This window comes from Oryza brachyantha, chromosome 2, assembly GCF_000231095.2.
Source record: "Oryza brachyantha chromosome 2, ObraRS2, whole genome shotgun sequence".
Taxonomy (NCBI): domain Eukaryota; kingdom Viridiplantae; phylum Streptophyta; class Magnoliopsida; order Poales; family Poaceae; genus Oryza; species Oryza brachyantha.
The window spans coordinates 17,263,441-17,283,923 of record NC_023164.2 but is presented as its reverse complement, the minus strand read 5'-3'; the positions used below and the strand labels follow the sequence as shown (position 1 = coordinate 17,283,923).

At 42.1% G+C, this 20,483-nt stretch overlaps 3 protein-coding genes across 4 annotated transcripts; 1 reads left to right on the top strand and 2 right to left on the bottom strand.

Moving 5' to 3' along the window:
- Positions 1-1,458: 1,458 nt before the first annotated feature.
- On the bottom strand, positions 1,459-3,596 carry LOC102718056 (BAG family molecular chaperone regulator 1-like). The gene is made up of 2 exons (XM_006647395.3): positions 3,214-3,596; positions 1,459-2,143 (listed from the first exon to the last, which is right to left on the bottom strand). Exons 1-2 carry the CDS (start codon positions 3,461-3,463, stop codon positions 1,911-1,913), a joined length of 483 nt encoding a protein of 160 aa, XP_006647458.1. The 5' UTR covers positions 3,464-3,596; the 3' UTR covers positions 1,459-1,910.
- Positions 3,597-8,882: 5,286 nt separating this feature from the next.
- On the top strand, positions 8,883-12,140 carry LOC102717770 (ultraviolet-B receptor UVR8-like). The gene is made up of 6 exons (XM_006647394.3): positions 8,883-8,986; positions 9,879-10,166; positions 10,255-10,592; positions 10,661-11,059; positions 11,199-11,565; positions 11,656-12,140. The coding sequence occupies exons 2-6, from the start codon at positions 9,930-9,932 to the stop codon at positions 11,926-11,928; spliced, it is 1,614 nt and encodes a 537-aa protein (XP_006647457.1). The 5' UTR covers positions 8,883-8,986; positions 9,879-9,929; the 3' UTR covers positions 11,929-12,140.
- A 959-nt stretch (positions 12,141-13,099) lies between these two features.
- Positions 13,100-17,698, bottom strand: LOC102717494 (actin-related protein 3). Of its 2 annotated transcripts, XM_006647393.3 has the most exons (10): positions 17,309-17,698; positions 16,958-17,195; positions 16,632-16,856; positions 15,982-16,128; positions 15,031-15,123; positions 14,558-14,677; positions 14,170-14,280; positions 13,972-14,097; positions 13,757-13,855; positions 13,100-13,564 (listed from the first exon to the last, which is right to left on the bottom strand). In XM_006647393.3, the coding sequence occupies exons 1-10, from the start codon at positions 17,353-17,355 to the stop codon at positions 13,484-13,486; spliced, it is 1,287 nt and encodes a 428-aa protein (XP_006647456.2). In that variant the 5' UTR covers positions 17,356-17,698; the 3' UTR covers positions 13,100-13,483. The 2 variants fall into 2 exon arrangements, with proteins under 2 accessions (XP_006647456.2, XP_015689637.1); XM_015834151.2 differs by having other exon boundaries at positions 13,972-14,280.
- Between the last annotated feature and the right edge of the window lie 2,785 nt (positions 17,699-20,483).

Genomic DNA, 20,483 nt, shown 5'->3' with positions numbered 1-20,483 from the left:
TTGAGATTTTGAGAGGATAGGAGAATATTACTACTAGGTCAACTCCTGCATCAAGAGACTCGATTGGGGAATCTGGGTAGGCATTGATGCTGCTGTTAGTTGGAGCGGAAAAATTCAGGAGCTAGTAGAAGCCTAGAATCACCTTTTGGCGCCAAAATGTGGCATAATTCATCATCCTTCCAAGTACTACTACACTAGTAGTACTGGGCAGTGCAGGAATGGCCGGGGCCATGCTGGCCGTTTGACAAATGTGAAGTACTGAACAGTTGTCTGAGTTGTCAAATACTCTACCGTAAAATATAACCATTTTTAATGATTTAAATTTTATACTATAATACTATAATCAATTTTACATTGATTTTTATGGTTTCAATTATTTCAATAATTTTAGAGCCAATTAGTTACTCAAAAGGGAATCTAATCAATTTAAAATTTAAAAATTGATAACAGAAGTAACTAAGAGAGAACCATTTAACATCTCTTTACACTATAATAAATAATAGTTTATAAATGATTCTATTTTGAAATGGATATAGTATGAAATATACTAGCTCTGTCTTGTGATATAGTTGATTCTTGGATCTATTTATTTTTTTAAAAAAAAATATGCAATTGTAATTTGTTTTTGATGAAATTGCTTTGTCATTAAAGATTGTTGAAGCAATGTTTGTATTTTTGTATATTTGCATAAAACTTTTAAAGAAGACGAATCGCTAAATGTGTGTAAAAAATCAATGACGTTACTCATAAAAAAATCGGAGGGAGTAACTGCGAAGCAATTTGCCTTTTCATCTGGTAGTTCTGTGTACGTTGGATTACTTCCTCTGATAATACTTGCGTAAATTAGACATCTTGTCAGTGAACACTAATTTTCACTATCCTTTTCTTCACATGTTTTCAACCATTTTCTTAGCTTTCCACCTGTCATTTCATCTGCTTTTCAGATTTGTTGGTACTTATGAACGTTGGCTCTATTAACATTCCTTTAGGCTCTTACAGTTGGATCTGCAAGTATCAATTTAATAAGTTCATCTCCTGGTCTTAGCGTAAGAAGTGATTGTTCTATATGAGATTACGAAAGTCGAGACTTGAGACAGCTTATGTGTGGAGCAGGGGATGTCCTGGTCTTGCACTTGCTTCATTGTGAAGCCAAGTGACCTTTCTTTTTAGTGCTGCAGTGTTGATACCGTCAATTCAAACATGAAAAGAGATTAAACGAAAGCCTAATTCCAGTGCAGATGTTAATTGCTGCTGTCTGTAAATGGGGAACATACGAGTGACCAAACTGCTGCCCACGGGCAGTCCAATCTGAAGTTTTTCCATGGCACAACCGCACAACATCAGCTTAGCACCATCGTCTCAATGGCACAATCACACAGCATTTTCCATATCACCTAAAGATTTTCCACATGACATATGTTCCTTTTCTTCAACCTGAAGCATCATTCATGGCTCTTTTCTCCATACAGACATTGCAATCAAAATCATGAAAATCCGACACAAGGCAGGGACAACGAAAGGAACACACATTCAGTTTCCATTCAAGAAAACACAAAACACATCATCTTTAGCCCCATTCCTGTGTAGGAATGGGAAAAAGACCACAGTACAGTACAAGGGACCATAGGAGGAGCCCAGCACCAAAGCTTAACATCACATCACAACCACCATGGCTGACACTTGCAACTAACTACTACATCATTAAAACATCTCAACACACTCTCATGCTGAGGGACCCTTTGCCCTTCCATGGAGTGGCACTGACAGTAAACTAAAGGGAGGAGGAATGAACATCACCCTCCTCCTATTCCGGATATAATAAAACATTCCAGAAATCAAGGTGTTGCGACTAAATAGTACAACTTAATCATACTCTAATAATTAGGGCATAACATAAGAGGCCACCAATCCTAAACTTGGATAAAAGGGTGGCATGGGCTTTGAAGGACCTGGGCCGCTGCGAGAGCGGCCCGGACCTTCATGTCCTTGAGGGCAGGGTCCTCAAGAAGGAGGACCTTGTCCTTGTCCCTTACCCCAACCATGTGGAGGTGATCACCATCCTCCCTCTCCTTGCCCCTGAACAGCAGCCTCTGCTCCCTGGGCTCTAGCCCTGTCACCATGGACAGCCTCACCTTCAGCTCACCTGCAATATGAGAAGCAAAATTTTGTTGTTACATACAGAACATTGTGAAATTCAAACTTGGGACTTCATTTAGTACACTGTTTGCTTGCTTGGAAACACAAGGGAAATGTAACAGGAAATTTTGTCTGTATCCTAGGCATTTTTCCAGGCACTGACAGATGCATAGTTGCATATATACAAATACATATATGAGCATGTGCAGCCATAAATTTTTTGAGCGTGTATGACTTTTACAAGCAAAATTTTAAGTCTCTTCAGTACAGTTATGGAGCAGGAGTGGTACACTGCTATTCTTTTTCAATTAAAGCAAGCAACCTTTAGTAGTTGTCAAGTAGTTAAAAAAGGTCAGCATTTACCCAAGCACTCAGAAGAATAGAAGGTCACATTTTGGTTATTTAGGATATGCCGGTGAGATGTACTGTCTGTAGAATCAAGGCTAATAAAGGTAGTTTAACCTCTCTAATTGTGACTTTGTGAGCACCTGGTGAACCATTACCGGAGTAGAACAATCTTGAAAAGCATTTTAGTTTGCAAGGAAAATGTGAAGCAGAGGAGTGCTACTACTAACTGAACTGACATTTACTTCACACCAAACTAGCAAAGTGTGTGTGGTGTGATGGGTTCTTAACTGCAACACAATGACCCACCTACTACCAAACAAAAAGCAGTGAAATTTCCTCAAAATTACTGAAATTTTCTTGCACTCTTTCTTTGCTCTTCTTTGTAACTCAGATTTTAAGAGTAAACTAATAAACCTCACTTCAGCTTACTCTAGGACTAAAAATGCATGGCAAAGCTATGAGCTGACGAAAAGGGGTGCAATCTCATCCTGAACTTTATCGTTCTTGAAAAAAGATTGTGCATCGCGATGGGATTCCCAGAGAAAACCATGACCACAACAAGTTCCAAGAACCTATCTAAAGTTCAGAAAACAAAAAAAAAAACAAATACTACTAACATTTCTTCACATCGACCCAAACAATACCAAAGGAGAAGAACCAAGAAGAAACCATCAGCTCTCTGAAGAAAACAGACACAAAATTAACTCTGAAGTCTGAACTCTCGCTCACCGAAGGTGGAGGTAGCCCCAATGGACACATCATGCCAGGAGAAGCCGGTGGACACCCTCACCAGGACCACCTCCTCGCCGCCTCTCCCCTCCCTCTTCTGCACCAGCATCCCTCCCGGCCTCACCTCCCACTCTATCTCCCCCGCGCCGCCGCCGCCGGCGGCCACCGCATTGCCACCAACACACGCTGTCGCCTTCGACGACGAGCAGCTCCTCTTGAACAGCCTCTTGGAGTACCTCAGCTTGATCATCGCTGCAGCTAAGCTAGCTACCTTAGCTTGTATCAAATCAATGGCGGCTTCTGTACCAACTCTGGAACCGGTTAAGGCTGTGGCTAGTGGTGACAGTGCTACCCAAGGCTTTGTGTCATTGTGTGTGTCTGTATATATAGGCAGACTCAAGAATGAGACTTTAGAAGCGTGCGTCTGCTTAAAGAGTCCAACGATGCATGCTGCTGCAATCTCTGCAAAGTCCAAACTGGGACCCAATTTTAAAAATGCAGGGGGCCATGTTATGCAGTACGACTGTAGTATTAGTGTGAGTACTGATTAAATTAATTGATCTTGAGATGTTCTTTTCGAGTTGCATGGAAAGAGCAGGTTTTGGGGGTTGCACATGGGAGGTTGGCGGCAAAAATAAAATGATGAGATTTTGATGATAGGGAGGAAGAACATGATAATTGCGGTGGGGGGTGGTCGGTTAGATAGCCCATAAGCGTCTCAATTAGATTATTAATTTGCCATGATAGGATGAATGGTTGGACGCCATCAACATGCACAGGTAGCTTAATTGGTTTTATGGCCTATCGTTTACTTGCCGTCTTGCTGAACACAAAAGGGGAAGATAAGATGATGATGAGCAGACCAGCTCGTACGTGTGCATGTTTTTTTGAGTAGCTCGAAAGGTATCCATTTATGATCTCCATACTTTGTGGCTTTAGGTGTGGTTAAGGTGGCCTTGTAGGGCTTAATTTAAGATCTTTGCGTTGGTATTTCTAGTCCCGTATATGGAGCTAACTGCTGGCATCAAATACCGTAGGGACGAGACGAGATGACAGGATGAACGTGTGCTGGATTGTTGTAAGGCTCGGTAGATCAGCTAAAAGACATCCTCAAATACCGTGGGGACGAGAGATATGATTCCCATGTCTTAACGGTGAAATGGGCGATACGTGAGACTCAAAATCTCTGCTAAAGAGCGTAGAGGTTAGAGTCATATGAAAAATGCGTGTTAAATGAGCATTCGCCTGGACTAAATATAGTCTGAGCGATTCTAAAAATCACTTAAATAAGATAATATAATAAAGAACACAAATCACGCGGTATATTAAAATTAAACTCAGACTCGACCGAAAGTCCAATTGCTTAGACACAAGCAATTTATTGCCCGGTGGCCGGTACAACTAGGCACATAAATACATAGTGACAGTGAGACCGACCTCCACTATAGAGCGCTGGTTTATTCTAACTTGCACTTTCGGTAAATTCAAACGAGTACCAAATTCATTTCGAAAGGTTTAGCTGATGGGGAAGAATGTACTGTTTCAATCATACTACCTCTTTTTAACACTTCAACAACAATACTAGCAAACGAATTAATCAAGTAATCAATGTTTGACAACGTCTTGATAGACGCTATATCAGACAACGACAAGGAAGATCGACCGATCGATGGACGACGATCTCGATCGATGAATGATTAATTGATCGTGGATGCGTTCCATCTGCAGGCAGCGAGAGTTCACTCACGGATTGTTAATCCAGAGAACCTTCCTGGCGCCATTGTTTGCTCTGCATACGCGCGCAGAACGTGCTCTCTCCCCGACGCGAAACATCTGGTGCTGGAATCTCGAGCCATTATTCTTGAGGTAATCGCCACATGCATCTGGTGCGCGCGGCAGGCTCGGATTTGGGTTCTCCCCGGGTCGGCAGCGCGCGTATGCTCCGACGATCCTACCGAATTGATTAATTATTATTCCCCCGTTGATCGCGTGTTGGATTCATATGCTTTGCACTGTTCCGTGTCAGAGCACGCCATGCGTACGGCTACTGCATGGGCGATTGAGCGTGCAGGGCGAGGCGATGATATCAGTGAATCTCGTCTAGCTGGTAATATTCGTTATTATGTTTTAAAATGTAAATATTTGTTATAATTTAGATCTCATATTAAAATATAATCATCTACCAAATGTTATTCACAGTACTATTTATCTCATCGATTATTTTTTATTTATTTTTTCTAACATATCATTTTTACGCGTATCTATTTATCATTTGTTAAGAGCGTAACAGTCTTTTCAAAGTCAATGTCAAATAATGTAAAAAATATATGTATCTTATGTTTTACAACCGATAGAGTAGACAGTACGTCTTTTTTGGGAGGTCCAATTTTGGCAGATGTACATGTACTGCGCGAGCAAAACACGATCTGGGACGGTGGATGTGATGATCGGGCCACCTCCGATAATAGAGATAGCACATTATCTCTAAGTTATCTAGAAGACAACTTATTTAATAGTCTAGCTCTTAGCAAGTAGCTCATAATATAAATGACCCTACATATCATTCTCACTTGACATTAAAGTATATGCAAAAGACTAACTCATAATACAAATAACCCTATATGTCATTCTCACTTAACATTAAAGTATATGCAAGAAACTATCTCTTAATTAAGAGATAACTTTTATCTCTCTTTATTAAAAAATTATATAGTACATCTTATAAATAGCTTATAGATATTTATTGGAGGAGGCCTCACAGCATGGACGCAACTGGATCTTCCGGAGCATCCTCGTTCGCCATCACGTACGATCCCTGATGCTAGAAGAGAAAAAAACACATGCCATATTTAGACACGGTTCAGTTTCCAAAAACTTTTACAAATGTCATATTGACACGTAGTGTCATACATTTAAAGTATTAAATATGGTCTAATTATAAAATAAATTTTAGATTCCGCCTAGAAACCGCATGACAATTTTTTTAGTCTAATTAATTCATCATTAGCATAGTTGGTTACTGTAGCACTTATGACTAATTATGTACTAACTAGGTTTAAAAGATTCATATCACGATTTTCTCTATAACTATGTAATTAGTTTTAATATTTATATATATTTAATGTTTTATTTATATGTCTAAATATTGGATGTTATATTTTCTTGGGAATAGTTCCTGCAAACTAAACATGGCATTAACGGACTACGCCAACTCGCCGCGCCGGCCGGGAGCCAGCACAGGGTCACCACGCGGGCGAGGGGCAGTACGCCTGTGCGCCAGCGGCGCGCGCGCTGTCCTCCCGCTGCGTCGGCGGCGTCACAGCCTCGTCCGTGTAATGCTCGGTGACACGGGTACAGTACACCGACCCCGTCGTGGGCCGGCAGCGGATTCCGCGGCTGCCAACGCTCTTCCTTTTTTTTTGGGCCAAACACCAACGCGAGCGTGGATTCGTGGTGGGCTGGCTGCGGGAAAGAGTTTTTAGCACACGGGTGTATATATACCCGTATGCTTGCATGTCATCTAAATAGTCATTAAAAATATGAAAAAATTTGCTAAGATAGATTAATATGAGTTATATCACTTCACAAATATGTAAGTTTAAATTCAACTTCTATAAGTTATAGAAAAAAACAAACAAACTGAAACAAAGTATACGCATATTTATAATTGTTTTTGTTATTTTTGCTGCAACTTGTAGAAGTTAAATTAAACTTGCATGTTGGTAGAATGATATAACTCATATCAAACTATCTTGTCAATTTTTTTCATATTTATTGATGACTATTTAGATAACATGTAAGTAACGCGTGTATATACACCCGTGTGCTTAAAAAAGCCTTCTTCCGGCTGGCTGCTGGCACTGGTTTCTGCGGGCCTCGTCCGCCCGCCTCGCGCGGGATCCGCGCTGGGCCAACGCTAGCGTGCGCGGGGGGTTCGGCCCGCAACCTGTGCGTTTCCTGCTGCCTTTTGGGCCCGTCCGTTTCTTAACCATCTCGCTCTCTGGCGTGGCGTGGCGTGGCATGGCACCGCGGATAGTGCGGCTTGCAAGTTGCTGCGACGCATTTTGGCAGGTGGGGATGCTGACGCCGGCGAGCACTCCGTGTGCCCGGCCCCGGCGCCGCCGTGCAATATCCTAAAGCGCATGCGCCACACAAAATTGCTCGGATCCTTTTGATCCGTTTGCTGAATGAACGAAAGCATGGAGTCTTCTTCTTCTTGGACTGGATTGTGCCCATCAAGTAAGACGGCATTTTCAAACCAGGGCAGTATGTATGGTAGTGGTTCGTTTCATATCAAACGATATTTTGGTTTTATCTAAATTTATCTATGATTTAATTATCCACACGTGTTATATATATATATGTCTAGAGTTATTATCATCCTTATACAACTATACATGATCAAAACATATTATAATGTAAAACATAGTATATTATGTTGTTGGTCAGCCGTCCGAGGCGCACAATTCCTTCGTGCAAATGGTTGTGTTCAGAGAAGAACGGGAAGGTGCCTTATTTCCTCCGTTAGTGCTTACTTTCTTCAAAATTGGCAGTTTTGTGTACGATTGGATTACATTTACGCATTGGAAATAATAGTATTATGGAGTAGGAACTATTTCCACCGAAAGAACGATAATTACCACACTACCTAAAGCTCACATGGAACATAAATGTTTGTTCTAGTGCGTTACATGAACCTGGGGGTGCTTCGAGTACATATATGACCGTGCAACTTAAAACCAATTTAAAATTTTGCAAATTACAATGCATGAAATGTGAAATTTTTGTGTCGTCTGTTAAATCTATGCGTAGAGCGTTCCAACGTAAGACCGATGTTAATCTCAATCCTAAAAGTTAGCGTTTCTGGATGAAAAACAGGTTCTATTCTGAATAATCCTTAAAAAAATATAACCAAGACATTTTCCTAATATACCGAAGAGGAGGAGAGAGCAACATTTTTTTTAAAATTTTTTTCTATGTACCAACTTTTAGTTACATGTATACATTACAGCATGTACATATAATTAATTATGGGCTGCATAAGCACATGAATAAACAAAATATATGATTGGCCTACATGTACCTACGAAGAAAAGACACGGGGTTTTTAACTACATTTTGCTTAATAAGGATAGACAACTCTACTTTTAATTAGTATAGATATTTATTGAAAACATTAACCTCTACGAAAGCTAAAATTCTGATGGAACAACAGAAAGAAAAACTTTGGGATAAATTTTCGATCAAACTCTCGGTGATTCTCTAACCATCCAAACCAATCTACCTCTGGAGTACTACATCCGTTCCATAATAACATCATTTTTTTATTTTTTGCCTAATACTTTGAACCATTTGTCTTATTTGAAAATTTTATAAAAGCTTTTAAAAAATTAGCCAAGTATAAAGTAGTACTTATATTTTATCATCTAGTAACAATGAAAATACTAATTATAAAAAATTAAATAAGATAAAAAAGTTAAAACATTGTATGTATGTAGAAACTGAAAAATAAGTAATTTTGGAACGATACTCGATCATTTCTGTTGCATCTGGACGCCGGAACGCAGGCATGGAACGAATGACAGCTGACGTGGCACCAGCCGGTGTGCATCTCTATATAAAGGCAAGAGCTTCCTCTTCCTCTCTTTTCTCGCAAGTGACCACCGGACCCGGACACCTCCCCACCGCCCCCCGCCCCCATCCGGCTCCCCAAGGTTGCAGCTCCTGCAGCCTGCGAGGATCGGATGAACCCATCGTCATCGGACGAATTCTAGTACGGCGATCGGACTGAATCTTGCTTAATTTCATATGCGGTTTGGATTCTGTTTACTGGATGGCCCCCTCTCTCTCTCCTTCAATCTGGAGGATTTTCGAGGGGATTTTTCTGGAGTGGGGGGGGGGGGGATATGGAGTTCATCGGGGGGGAATCTGGTGAAATTGTATCGGGTTTTCTGATCGTGCTGAGCCGATCTGCGTGGGACGGGATTCGTGAATTCTGGAGGGGTGATGCCGATGGTGATCGGGCGGAGTTAGGGGGGATTTGGGTGCTGGAATGGGGAGTTGGGGTGCTGGATGTCTCAAAGATGGGATTTTGTGATGCGCGTGGGGGATCGGGTGGTGGAACTGTACACTGTGTTGACACGATCATCGGACCGTGGATCCTCTAGTTTCGCTCTGCTCTTCTTCCCAGCTGTCTCGAGTTGGGGATGATCGAGTGGAAGATCATTTGGTGGAGACTGATCTTTGTGTTGAGCTGAGCTTGGTAGCATCATCCAGGGTCAATTCATCGGTGATTGTTAGTTTCATTTGCAGTTTATTCGTATGCCAATTTTTTGTGCAAGGCATGGATGTATCATTTGCATCTAAATGAAAATTTTATGTATTGTCTGCTATTATCTGCCAATGGTTTCTTATCGAGGAGTATTAAGTTCCACTGTAAGCTGGTTCTTGATCTGGTTAATGTGTTGGATTGGGGTTCAGGCTTGTTCTCCTGTGCATGCTGTCTGACGAATCTGTCACTATATCTACTGCAGAATGCTGCTTAGCAAAAAAAAAACTGAACTGCCAACACGATTGAATGATTCATTGCTTCCATTAATTTGACCTCCATTGCGAATGATGTCTTTATTAAGAAGCTAACTGTCAGTCTTGTTTCTTCGTGTCAGACTGAATTCTTTGCTTCCACTGAGCTACAAGGGAGGGCACTGCAAAGAAGCATGCAGTGCCCGATGGACGCAGCTGCAAGTGGAACTTCACCTGTGATGCAGTTCCACGGCATTGTCGATGAACCAACCTCCCATTCGTCTCCGCTGCATGCGGTGCTGGAACGCTCACAGCGCCATTGCTATGGTCATGAAACCCCAGGTGAATTTCCCCTTGCTGTGAGCCCCTCCATTGTGCTCCATGTGCTCTCGACCTGCGAGCTAGACCCGAAAGATCTCGCTGCTCTGGAGGCAAGTCATACAGATACTCTCTCTATGTCTAAATGCTTTAGCAGGAGCTGCTGCTACTGATGGGTTTCTGATATGTCTGTTGTATCAGGCTACATGTACATTCTTCAGTAAACCTGCAAATTTTGCACCAAACTTGGCGCTATCGCTTCCGGAAGTTGCAGCATTTGATATGTGTCATAAAAGACCCATGATTAAGACGATGACACAAGAGGAAAAGGAGCATCTGAAGCAGCGGTGCGGTGGATCGTGGAAGCTTGTTTTTAGGTACATTGTGGTTAGAGAGAGGAATTACTCTCGGGTTGTCGCTGGACCAGGCCATAGTATTGTTCTCACCACAAGGGGAGATGTATACTCATTCGGGGCGAATTGCTGGGGCCAGCTTGGCCTTGGGGATACTGAAGATCGGTTCACACCATGCCTTATTAGGTAATCTGTTGAAATTGATGAATTATATGTTTGTTTACCAATATTATAAAATATCACCTCCTTGTTAGGTCTTTACAAGGCATCAAAATTACACAAGCTGCAGTTGGAACAAGGCAGACAATGCTTGTGAGTGACACAGGAAGTGTATACGCATTTGGGAAGGGTAGCTTTGTGGGGGCAGAGTTTTCTGATGCAGCTGATCACATTACCACTCCTAAGATAGTGGAGTCACTAAAGGGTGTGTTTGTAGTTCAGGCAGCCATTGGTGGTTACTTCTCCGCGTTTCTATCTAGAGAGGGTCAGGTTTATACATTCTCATGGGGGCGAGCCGAGAGGCTTGGCCATAGTTCAGATCCTTCAGATGTTGAGCCTCGTCTTCTCTCTGGACCGCTTGACGATGTTCTTGTTACACAGATTTCTGCTGGTAATTGTTATCTCCTTATGTTGGCCTACCAGCCAACGGGAATGTAAGTCTTAACTCTTCTGCCCATTATTTTTGAATGATAATAAATTTGAGGCCATGAACTGCTTAGAATTTGGAGCTTAATTCTTTGAAATGGTATAATTTGAACCCCGATTGAATTTACTGTGCTTGCCAACTTGCAGGTCAGTTTATTCTGTAGGTTGTGGTTTAGGCGGCAAGCTTGGCCATGGATGCAAAAACAATAAGGGCACCCCCAAGTTGATTGAACATTTCCAGACCTTGAGCTTTAATCCGGTTTCAGTTGCAGCCGGCACTTGGCACGCCGCAGCTCTAGGTGATGATGGCCGTGTCTGCACCTGGGGCTGGGGCCACACTGGTTGTTTGGGACATGGTGACGAGGAGTACAAGGCTCTCCCCACTGTGGTTCAAGGGTTGAGCAATGTGAAGGCTGTGCATGTCTCCACTGGTGAATACACAACCTTCGTTGTCGCTGATAATGGCGATGTATACTCCTTTGGATCTGCTGAATCCTTGAATTTAGGATTCCAGGTTAGATCATTATTATATCTCATCCATTCTTGGAAAGTATCACCATGATCTGAAAAATAAAGAAATGCTACCCGATGTGTTTGTCGTCAGGAGGATGAAGAAGCAGCAGACGATGCAGATTTTTCTACTCCAACCTTAGTTGAATCATTGAAGTTGCTGAATGAAAAGGCTGTAGAGATTAGCCCAACAAATTCTTCATACTGGCTCAACTCAGAGATGGGATTCCCGCATACATTCGCGCTCATGGAATCCGGTAAACTTTACGCCTTTGGGGGAGGGATCAAAGGCCAGCTTGGTGTCAAGCTCTCTGAGGGTCAAGACAGAGTCCAGAACCCCGAGCGCGTCCCGGTCGATATCTGCTAATCTCAACCAGCATTTCTGGTGACCATTTGCAGTGACATATTCTGTGATCTGTGATTAGCATGTCAACTGAATTTCGTAGGAGGAAGGAACTCAGGATGTTAGCATCGGTGTAAATACTAGGGGGCACTTACCTTTTGTTCTTCTCTGAAGTAACAGCGTGGCTGTCGGTAGCTCTTCTGCTCTCGCATGTCGAATCCCTGAGTCTTCTGGTTTGTTTGTGTGTTGCTCTAGCTCGAGTCTCAGCTGTCGGTTTCTACTTTCTAGCCTATTGGACGCTTAGCATAGTCTTTTCTTCTTTGGGGGACTAACTCATAACGCAGGTATAGTCTGTTACGCACAAATCAGCCAAACTGCCAGCTGACTAAAAAACTCACAAATTAGCCAGTTGGGAAAAAACTCAGCCTAATCATTTTGCTGAAATTAAGCAAAAGGGGAATAGCTTTTTAATGATTAAAAAATAATTTATGCTTAAGCTTTATTATATGTGTTCTTTGTGTATATAAACAAAGTATGAAAAATAAACGACGATAAAATACTCAAAATTAACTCTAAATTTAAATTTTAAAATTCAACTTTTGGTTTATAATTTTATAAGCATAAGCGAAAAGAGAAATCATTTTGCTTATGAAGTCCCGGAGAAATTCGGAGTGTTTTGACGGGGTCATCAGAAAATCCAACGGTGTATTTGTAGATACAAAATAATTTTTTTATGAGCATGTTATTAACGATCTAAAAGCAAAAACGGAAAAATAAATTGCGATAAAAAATCTCAAAACTAATTCTAAATTAAAAATTGAAAATTTAAATTTTGTCTTATAAATATAAGTAAAATCAGAAAGACGAGGGTGCAAGTCACTAAGTTTATCTTAAGCCAATTCTCTGAGTTCGTATAAAAAAGGAAAATGTATAAACATCTAAAACATCAAATTAGTTTGTATGTTTTCATACTACATTTATTTTGTGTTAGAAATATTTTTTTATAATCTCGGATGAAATTGAAGAGGTAATTGACATATAAACCGTACCAAATATACTACAAGACGTTTCATAGTGGATCTTAATGGAACTAATTTGATATTATAGACGTTGTGATTCTTTCTTCTATAAATTTGATCAAAACTACAGACAACCGACTAAAACTAAAATACCCTGTAACGAGGAACAGAGGGAATGCAATAGTAAGCATGAGATGAGATTAGCAATACCAAATCACCGACAGAAAACAATGTTAATGCTACACCGTTGCCCCAAAGGAGCGAGATTACCCTTCAAACAAAAAACGGGGAGCGAGATTATACAGCAGCATGAAACCAGATTTTGGCCCATGCCGTCCGGTCACATTGTTTTTGCTGCTAGCCTATGCAGAAGCTGATGAACATGGGAAATGTATAAACGAAAGCCTGGATCTATATATTCGCCTGCTAGATTTGTACAACTCATATAGCGAGGCAACGTTGGTCCCTCGGTCCCCAATGTCAAGTTCTACCATGTTGGCCAGCGCAGGTGGGGTCGCGTTGGGTTGGGTGCCATTCCAGCAGAAGCTTTGCACCGTGGTTTAGTACATCCCTTTGAAAACAGGATTCGTCCGACAGATGCTTGCACCATACTCTTCATACTCTGCTTTTGTGTGGCAAGCCTGATTGGGGAAAGAATTAACAGAATTAGCTTTAATGTCGAACATGAAAGAGGAAGCTCCAAAAAAGGCGATATAATTCAAAACAAAATTTCTAAGCTGTAGAATAAACTTGCAAAAACAGATATAATGCACTAAGTGGTTTCAAGTGAAATGGGAGTTCATTACTACTGTATATAGAAGAAGTTTGAATACCTCATAGAATTCAGAGGTAGAGGCAAGCACAGAACCACCAAACCAGACAGCATATCTTTGAATAGAATGGCTAACTACATTTACTTCTATAGGTTGGGCCTGAAATAAACAGAAATTAGCTGTAATTTCCAGGTGGCGAAGCAAACCAAGGTCTCCGGTGCGGCCAGTGCTTAGAAGCAATCAGGAGAGCAAGAGAAAATATGAAAAGCTTGTACCTTTGCATCTCCACCTAGTCGGGCATTAGATGCAAGGACCCGTGCATCCACTATCTTTTTTAGGTCCCGCTGCAGTCTCCTGTGGAAATCCTTAAACATAGTTGATCCTCCAGACAAGACAATGTTCTGTCCATTGAAAATAAACTCAGGATTTCTGTGATATTTTGAACCGTAAAATGACATTTTGGTCACGCAAACCTTATAAAGAGCCCTCCTTGTGTCAATTGGGGATGATTGGATGCACTTGTCAATAACAACATGCAAAGGAGTGGTGAAGTTATTATTGTAAATCTCAGGGTGGAAGAAGATCTGCATGGTTCACCGTAATGTGGGAAGATTGGGTTAAAAAAGGTGAGATCAAAATGTTCAGTTAGAAAATGCTTCAGAGCTACTAGACATATCATGTGTACAGTTAACTATTAATGACCATAAATCCTGAACTCAAAACTAGTTTCCATTTATGCAAAGTATCCCATATTATGATCGACACTTCATCAATGAAAATAAATGAGGTTTTGAACCTAAATCATATGTTACATTGCAGAAGTCACACTTGCTGCTGCCACATTAATGCAAAATCAAGTACCTCGGGCCCTAAGAAGCGTTCATATCCAATGTCACAGGTGTATTTGGCACCAGTTTTTGGTTTGATGCCACTCCAGTGTTTTATGTACTTATTGGGCTCCCTGTCATGCTTATTAAATTCCTGAAATAACAATAATAAATTTATGTTACATTTTTTTCTTTTTGATCTCTCAAGGACTGCATTATTTGTTGTGTAAATAACAAAAATCCATGGTTTAAAGCTGGCAAGAACTCAGACAACATAATTGATAGAAAATAATCACCAGTTGCAGGAAAAAAAACAGAGAAAAGCAGGTATTTTACAAAACTAGGTTCCAGTCAGTGGCTGCTATAACTGTGACAGGCAGCAGACCACCATGCTATTAAGAGGTAAAATAAAGCCTTCATTTTTAATCACAACTCACCCTAGAAAAAAGGAAAATAAATACCCATGACTCAATAGTTAACAGTACAGATACTTAATGCGATTAATACCTTCACAATATCTGAACAAGTATAGCAGTACATTTCTTTCACTCTCCTTGCTACATCAAAGGACTCTTCCTGTGGAATGTGCTCACCTCTTTCCTGCAAGAAATAATTGGCTCTGTGACTTAATAAGTGTCGTGTTGTTACTCAGTTTTGCTATATACAAAATGAAAATCTCAATCAAAATATGAGGTAAACTTGTTATACACACTTTGTTGATATATCAACCCCCCAGACCAATTTCACGTGCAGGTTCAATGATACAAAAAAAGTGGCTCTCTCTGTTTCTCTCTCATCAGATGTGGATAGGGGTGATAATGGGCCTAACTCTTTTGCCTGTAAAATTTAAGGGTTGGGTTTAAAATGGGTTGGAGCTAAAATTTTATAGAGTTTTAAGCTAAAGATTTTTAGGAATTAAATAGGGTTGTGAAAGAACCCAAGGGTCATCGCGCATTACCACTCCTAGATGTGGATAACAAGAGTTTCAGTTTGACCTCTAGTTTTAACCATGTGTGCTGAACTGCTCATTTATTCAGAATGACAAACTAGATGTGCTTATTTGACAAATATGGTGAGGAAACTAAAACATTTCTTACAAATTTGTACCATGGTCCATGATTAAGTGAATTTTCAAAATTCAGCTGCTTAAGCTGAAGAAAAAGGCACAACCAGTTCCACTTTGTACAGTAACCTTCATTTTGTTTGTGCTGCAATCATGTTCCATTGGATGACAATTATCATTTACTTTCCTCCAATCCCACCTCCTTGTCATTTATTTGCTCCGTTTTATTATTTTTTTGGCTATTATTTTCGTCAATATTTGATATCTTATATTGGACATTTGGAGTATCAAAACAGCAATCCACAATAGTGTAAGATCAGCAACATCTGCTCTGCTGACAAACGGAAGGTTGAGTACTATCTTGTGATAACCCACAAGAAAGCAATGGTAACTACCTTTAACAGTTGCTGAATAAACTGGGTAACATCCTTGCCTGTAATTGGAATTGATCTGATACTGCTTCCTATGACATAACCATCAGCAACAGGAACAATGTGGGTAGCCCCATCACCCACATCAACTACAACACCTGTCATTTCACACTGAAAACAAAGCATGAAGTTCCCATAAATATACAAAGTCAACAGAGATGAAAGAAAAGAGCAATAAATAATGTACTATTGTAGTGCAAACTGCAAAAAAAATTGAACATAACCCAATGACCACACATACTAAGCTCAAGAGTCAATGCTGGCTAACAATAAGGTGTCAACAGAATGAGATTTCAAATTAAGGTTACCAAAAAAAACTGTCATCCAATTGGTGTGTTTATCATAATGGTTCCATCATTTTGGAACATATAATATTGCCATTCACGACTTATAGATTAAATGAAAAGCGGTAAGCCAAACACCAAATGCAAAAAAAGGCAGTTACACCGAAACTCAGCTATTCCATCTCAATGTCAAGCAGAGGTTCTCGAGGTTAGTAGTCCCTACAATCTTGCATACTGGAAGCGCTTAATAAAACCAATTGACCTACACCATAACGTGGCCTTTCCAACGAAATCCATCTTCTCATCTCAAGGAATTTTTGCGCTACTAACCTTTGTGGTGGTGTACCCTGCTGCAAGGGCAAGAACGGGCTGGACCGCTATGTACAGACCAGGCACATTGAATGTCTCAAACATGATCTCCCCGGTGTACTCTCGGGTTTCCGGAGGAGTCAGGGGGCTCTCCGTGAGCAGAAAATAGTGATCCTCTGGGTCACACCGGAGGTAATTGAAAATGCACTGCTGCCAGAACCTCTCCATGGTGTCCCAATTCTCAACCTGAACAGCTAGCCCATATCAGCTCAAGTAAATGAAGCAACAGAGCAAAACGAGCGCTGCGCAGCGCAGCATCAGAAGGGCAACGGTTGCAGGCACCTAACCTGGCCATTGTGAATGGGGTAGCTAAGGCTGTAGGTGCTGCTTGCTCGGGACCGAGCCAGGGCGTCCTCCCCGATGAAGAAGTCGAGATCGGCCATGACGCCAGCGCTGTGCTGCGCCATCCAGTTCCCCTTGTTGGTGGTGGCCCTGGTCTGGCCGGCGAAGGTGTCGTTGACGGCGACGACGGTGGGGGTGATGAAGCAGGGCTCCACGTTCCCGGCGAACCCCATCTTCGTGTACCTGCGGGCGGGCAGCCAAATTTCTCCTCCCCTCAGATTCAGCGCGCCGCAGCCGAGGGCACACGCTCTCCGCGCACAGATCTGGCAAGCGAGAGAGCGTCAGAGATGGCTTACCCGGTGCCGTTGTCGATGACGACCGCGGGGCGGGAGGCGGCGTCCATGGCGGCAGCTTGCAGTCGGTCACCTCCGGCGGCGGCGGCGGCGGCGTTGAGACCTCCTCACCTCCCCGTCGTCTGCTTTAACCACCAGCCGCGGGGAAGAAGAAGAAGAAGCTTCAGAGTGGCGCGAGAGCAGGCCGCGGCCGTCGCCGTCCCGGTGGGCATCCGACGCACTACCCGGCCAGCCACTACCTACCGCCACTAGCTCCTGCCCAGCAGCAGAAACCACCAGTCCTCCGCTCCCCGCGCGGGGAAGCTGAAGCGTCGCCCGCAGCGGAAGCTTCTAGAAGAAGCGAGGTATCGCGCGGCGGGGAGAGAGGGGGGAGGAGGGGCTGTTGCTTTCTCGTTGGATTTGTCCCGGCGTGCCGTGCGTGGTGCCGTGGTGGCGTGCGGGTGCGGCGGTGTGTGTTGTGTTGCGCCTCGGGTCGGGTCGGTGCGTGCGGGATGATGGCCGCGCACCGACGCGACGCTCCTCTTGTTTCTCTCTGTCTCTCTCTCCGTCCCTCCCTCCCTCCGGGTACAGGGTGTGGGGCCACCACTGACGTTTCAGGGAGTTGCGATCTGACATCTGGGTCCCACGTGGTAGAGAGGGATCGTTTCCTCTCTAGTAGTAGTATTTTTTTCGCTCTTTGAATGCCAACCGTTTAAACCGCTGCCTGATTAATTTTTTTAGAATTTGTGCGCGCCGTAAAAAAGATTCTTAACCGAAGAAAATGGCCCTACTACATGGCCCAATTTGTGCGCACCGTTCTACAGCAAGAGTTGAGACCGAAATACATTCTTTGCGTCTGATTTTCTAACGGATTGGGTTTTATGTCAATTATCTAAAGACAGATACATAATTAAACATTGGAAATTAGAAATTTGATTTTAAAATGTTGTATAGGAAATGATAATGAATAGAGCTTTAGCAGAAATCATTTTGTTTAGAAGCATGACAAGAGTAAATGTAATAATCTATAAGCTGAAAAGAAAATGGAACCTACTATGTAAAGATTTGATTTTGGCAAAGTTGAATTCAGCATAACAAGTTAACAACGTTTGATTAAAGAACCCCAACAAAAAACAACCACCTTTTCTAATTCCTCCCGAGAAAATGATCCTCCGAGTGCGTGCCTTACACGTACGACACAAGTGAACATGTGGCTCTGCCTGGTTTAGTGTACAGAGCTCACCCGAGGAGACATTTGCCGAGGCTTTAATTAAACTATTTCTGCAGCTGCTCTTACCCCCCAGCAAGAAGAACGCAACCGCGCGCAAGAAAAGGCTCGAGCTTTCTTTTTCTCTCTCTTTTTTTAAGCTCATCGATGAGCTCCAGAAACAAGAGATTCTTCTCGTAGGACATCTTGAAGACAGTAATCAAATTTAACCAAGGCAAAGAGAGGCCCAATGGGAAGAAGTGTCCACTAGAATTTCCTATGTTCTGACCTGCTTGTGTATTCTGAAATGCTCTGACATGAGGCATGGCCATATATATAATATATCCATGCTTTTCCAAGCCCTAACCAATTCTGCTGAGAGTAAATTTTACAGAGGCAAGATGAGGTTCCTTGGTCTCCTGAGCTTGGTTGCTCTCATCTTCCTCCTCAGCTTCAGGTCTCTGATTCATCAGCAAGTTCTTGTTGGTAAGTGCTGTTACTGACTGCTGCCATTGCCAGTTTGCCACCTCTGCTGGTATTCTGCTCTTTTTCCTGCTACTGTGTCTTTCTGAAGATCATTCAGTGGTTTGCATCTGCTGCTGGAGTGAGATGAGAGCCAGAAACTGATGTATGTTCTTACGTGGAAGGAGAAGGTGCAGCGTCCAGTGGGCTCTTCCTCCATGAAGGTGACAGAAGAAGGCAACATCAGCATGCCAGGGAGTGGGAGGAGGAGAGGAAGAAGATGAGGTGGTTCATGGTCAGGGACTACGCCCACGCGCGGCGGCACACGCCGAGGAACAACCGGCTCGATCCTTAGCATGATAGGAGCAGCATTCCAAGCGAGATGCTAGTTGCTGATGCTGATGGTGATCAATGGCTGGCTGGATCATGTTCAATCTGTGCCACGCTAGTGTGCAGAAGTTTGCACACAAATTTTGAATTGAACCCCCCATGACCATATTAGGATATGATCATATAATAGCATTTTTCTGTTTGCCAGATTGTGTAGCAAGTGTTAGGTTCTTGTAGATTGATGATTTTGAAATTATTTTAGTGCTATGTGGGGTAAAAAAAATACAAGTCTTTTTGATACTTTTGGTTTCTTTTTTTTCCTTCCATGTCGCTGTCTCAAGCTCGAGGAGCTTGCAGTTGGTAAGCTGTTGGTGAGCACAATACTACTGGTCTACTACTGATCATGGTTAACTAAACTGCAACCTGAAGGACAAATGATAAGCCAGTGCTGCAAATGCTCCTTAACTATTTTGGATTTTCACGGTTTGAAGGAGAAAAGCAAATGATCATAAGGGAACTTCAATCTGAATGTTTATTTCTGGTGCGACCAGTGCAACACGGCTGTAGTAAGGTACTGTAAAATAATACGCATTTTACACTAAAAGATGTGATATCTTGAGCTATTTTTTAAGAGATGGTAAAAAATATCTTATCTTATTGTGAAAAGTTCCGAAGCCGCTGTCCGGCGGAGCATGATTATTCCGGTTTTTCCGCTGTTTTGAACTGTTTCTTGCCAGATAATCACAGTTATTATGATAACCGCAGCTTAAAAATTGTCGGTTTGGAGGAAGATGGTGCTACATGTAGTAATCGGGATCAGCAGAGATTGTAGTAAAAAAGTGTCATTGATGTAAGCGAAATGCAATCACATGGTTCATCTAGGACCCCGTGGTAGACTAGAAGTCAAGGAAGGCAGCAATTAAGACTTGACCAAAGGGTTCACATAAACTCTACCGATAATTATTCAGATGGTACAGTACGGCTTGTTTTGTTGGTTATACCATACGTACCTCGTAAGTATAGATGTCTCTTGCATTGTCGGTGCATCAGCTAAAACTGAGGTCTACTCTCATTACAACTGTTACTCATGGTACCTGAGTTTGTTGCCACTGATAGTCCCTGACAACTACTCTCTCTATCACACAAAAAATAAATCTAGTATTACCTCCGTTTTATAATGTAATATGTTTGACTTTTTTA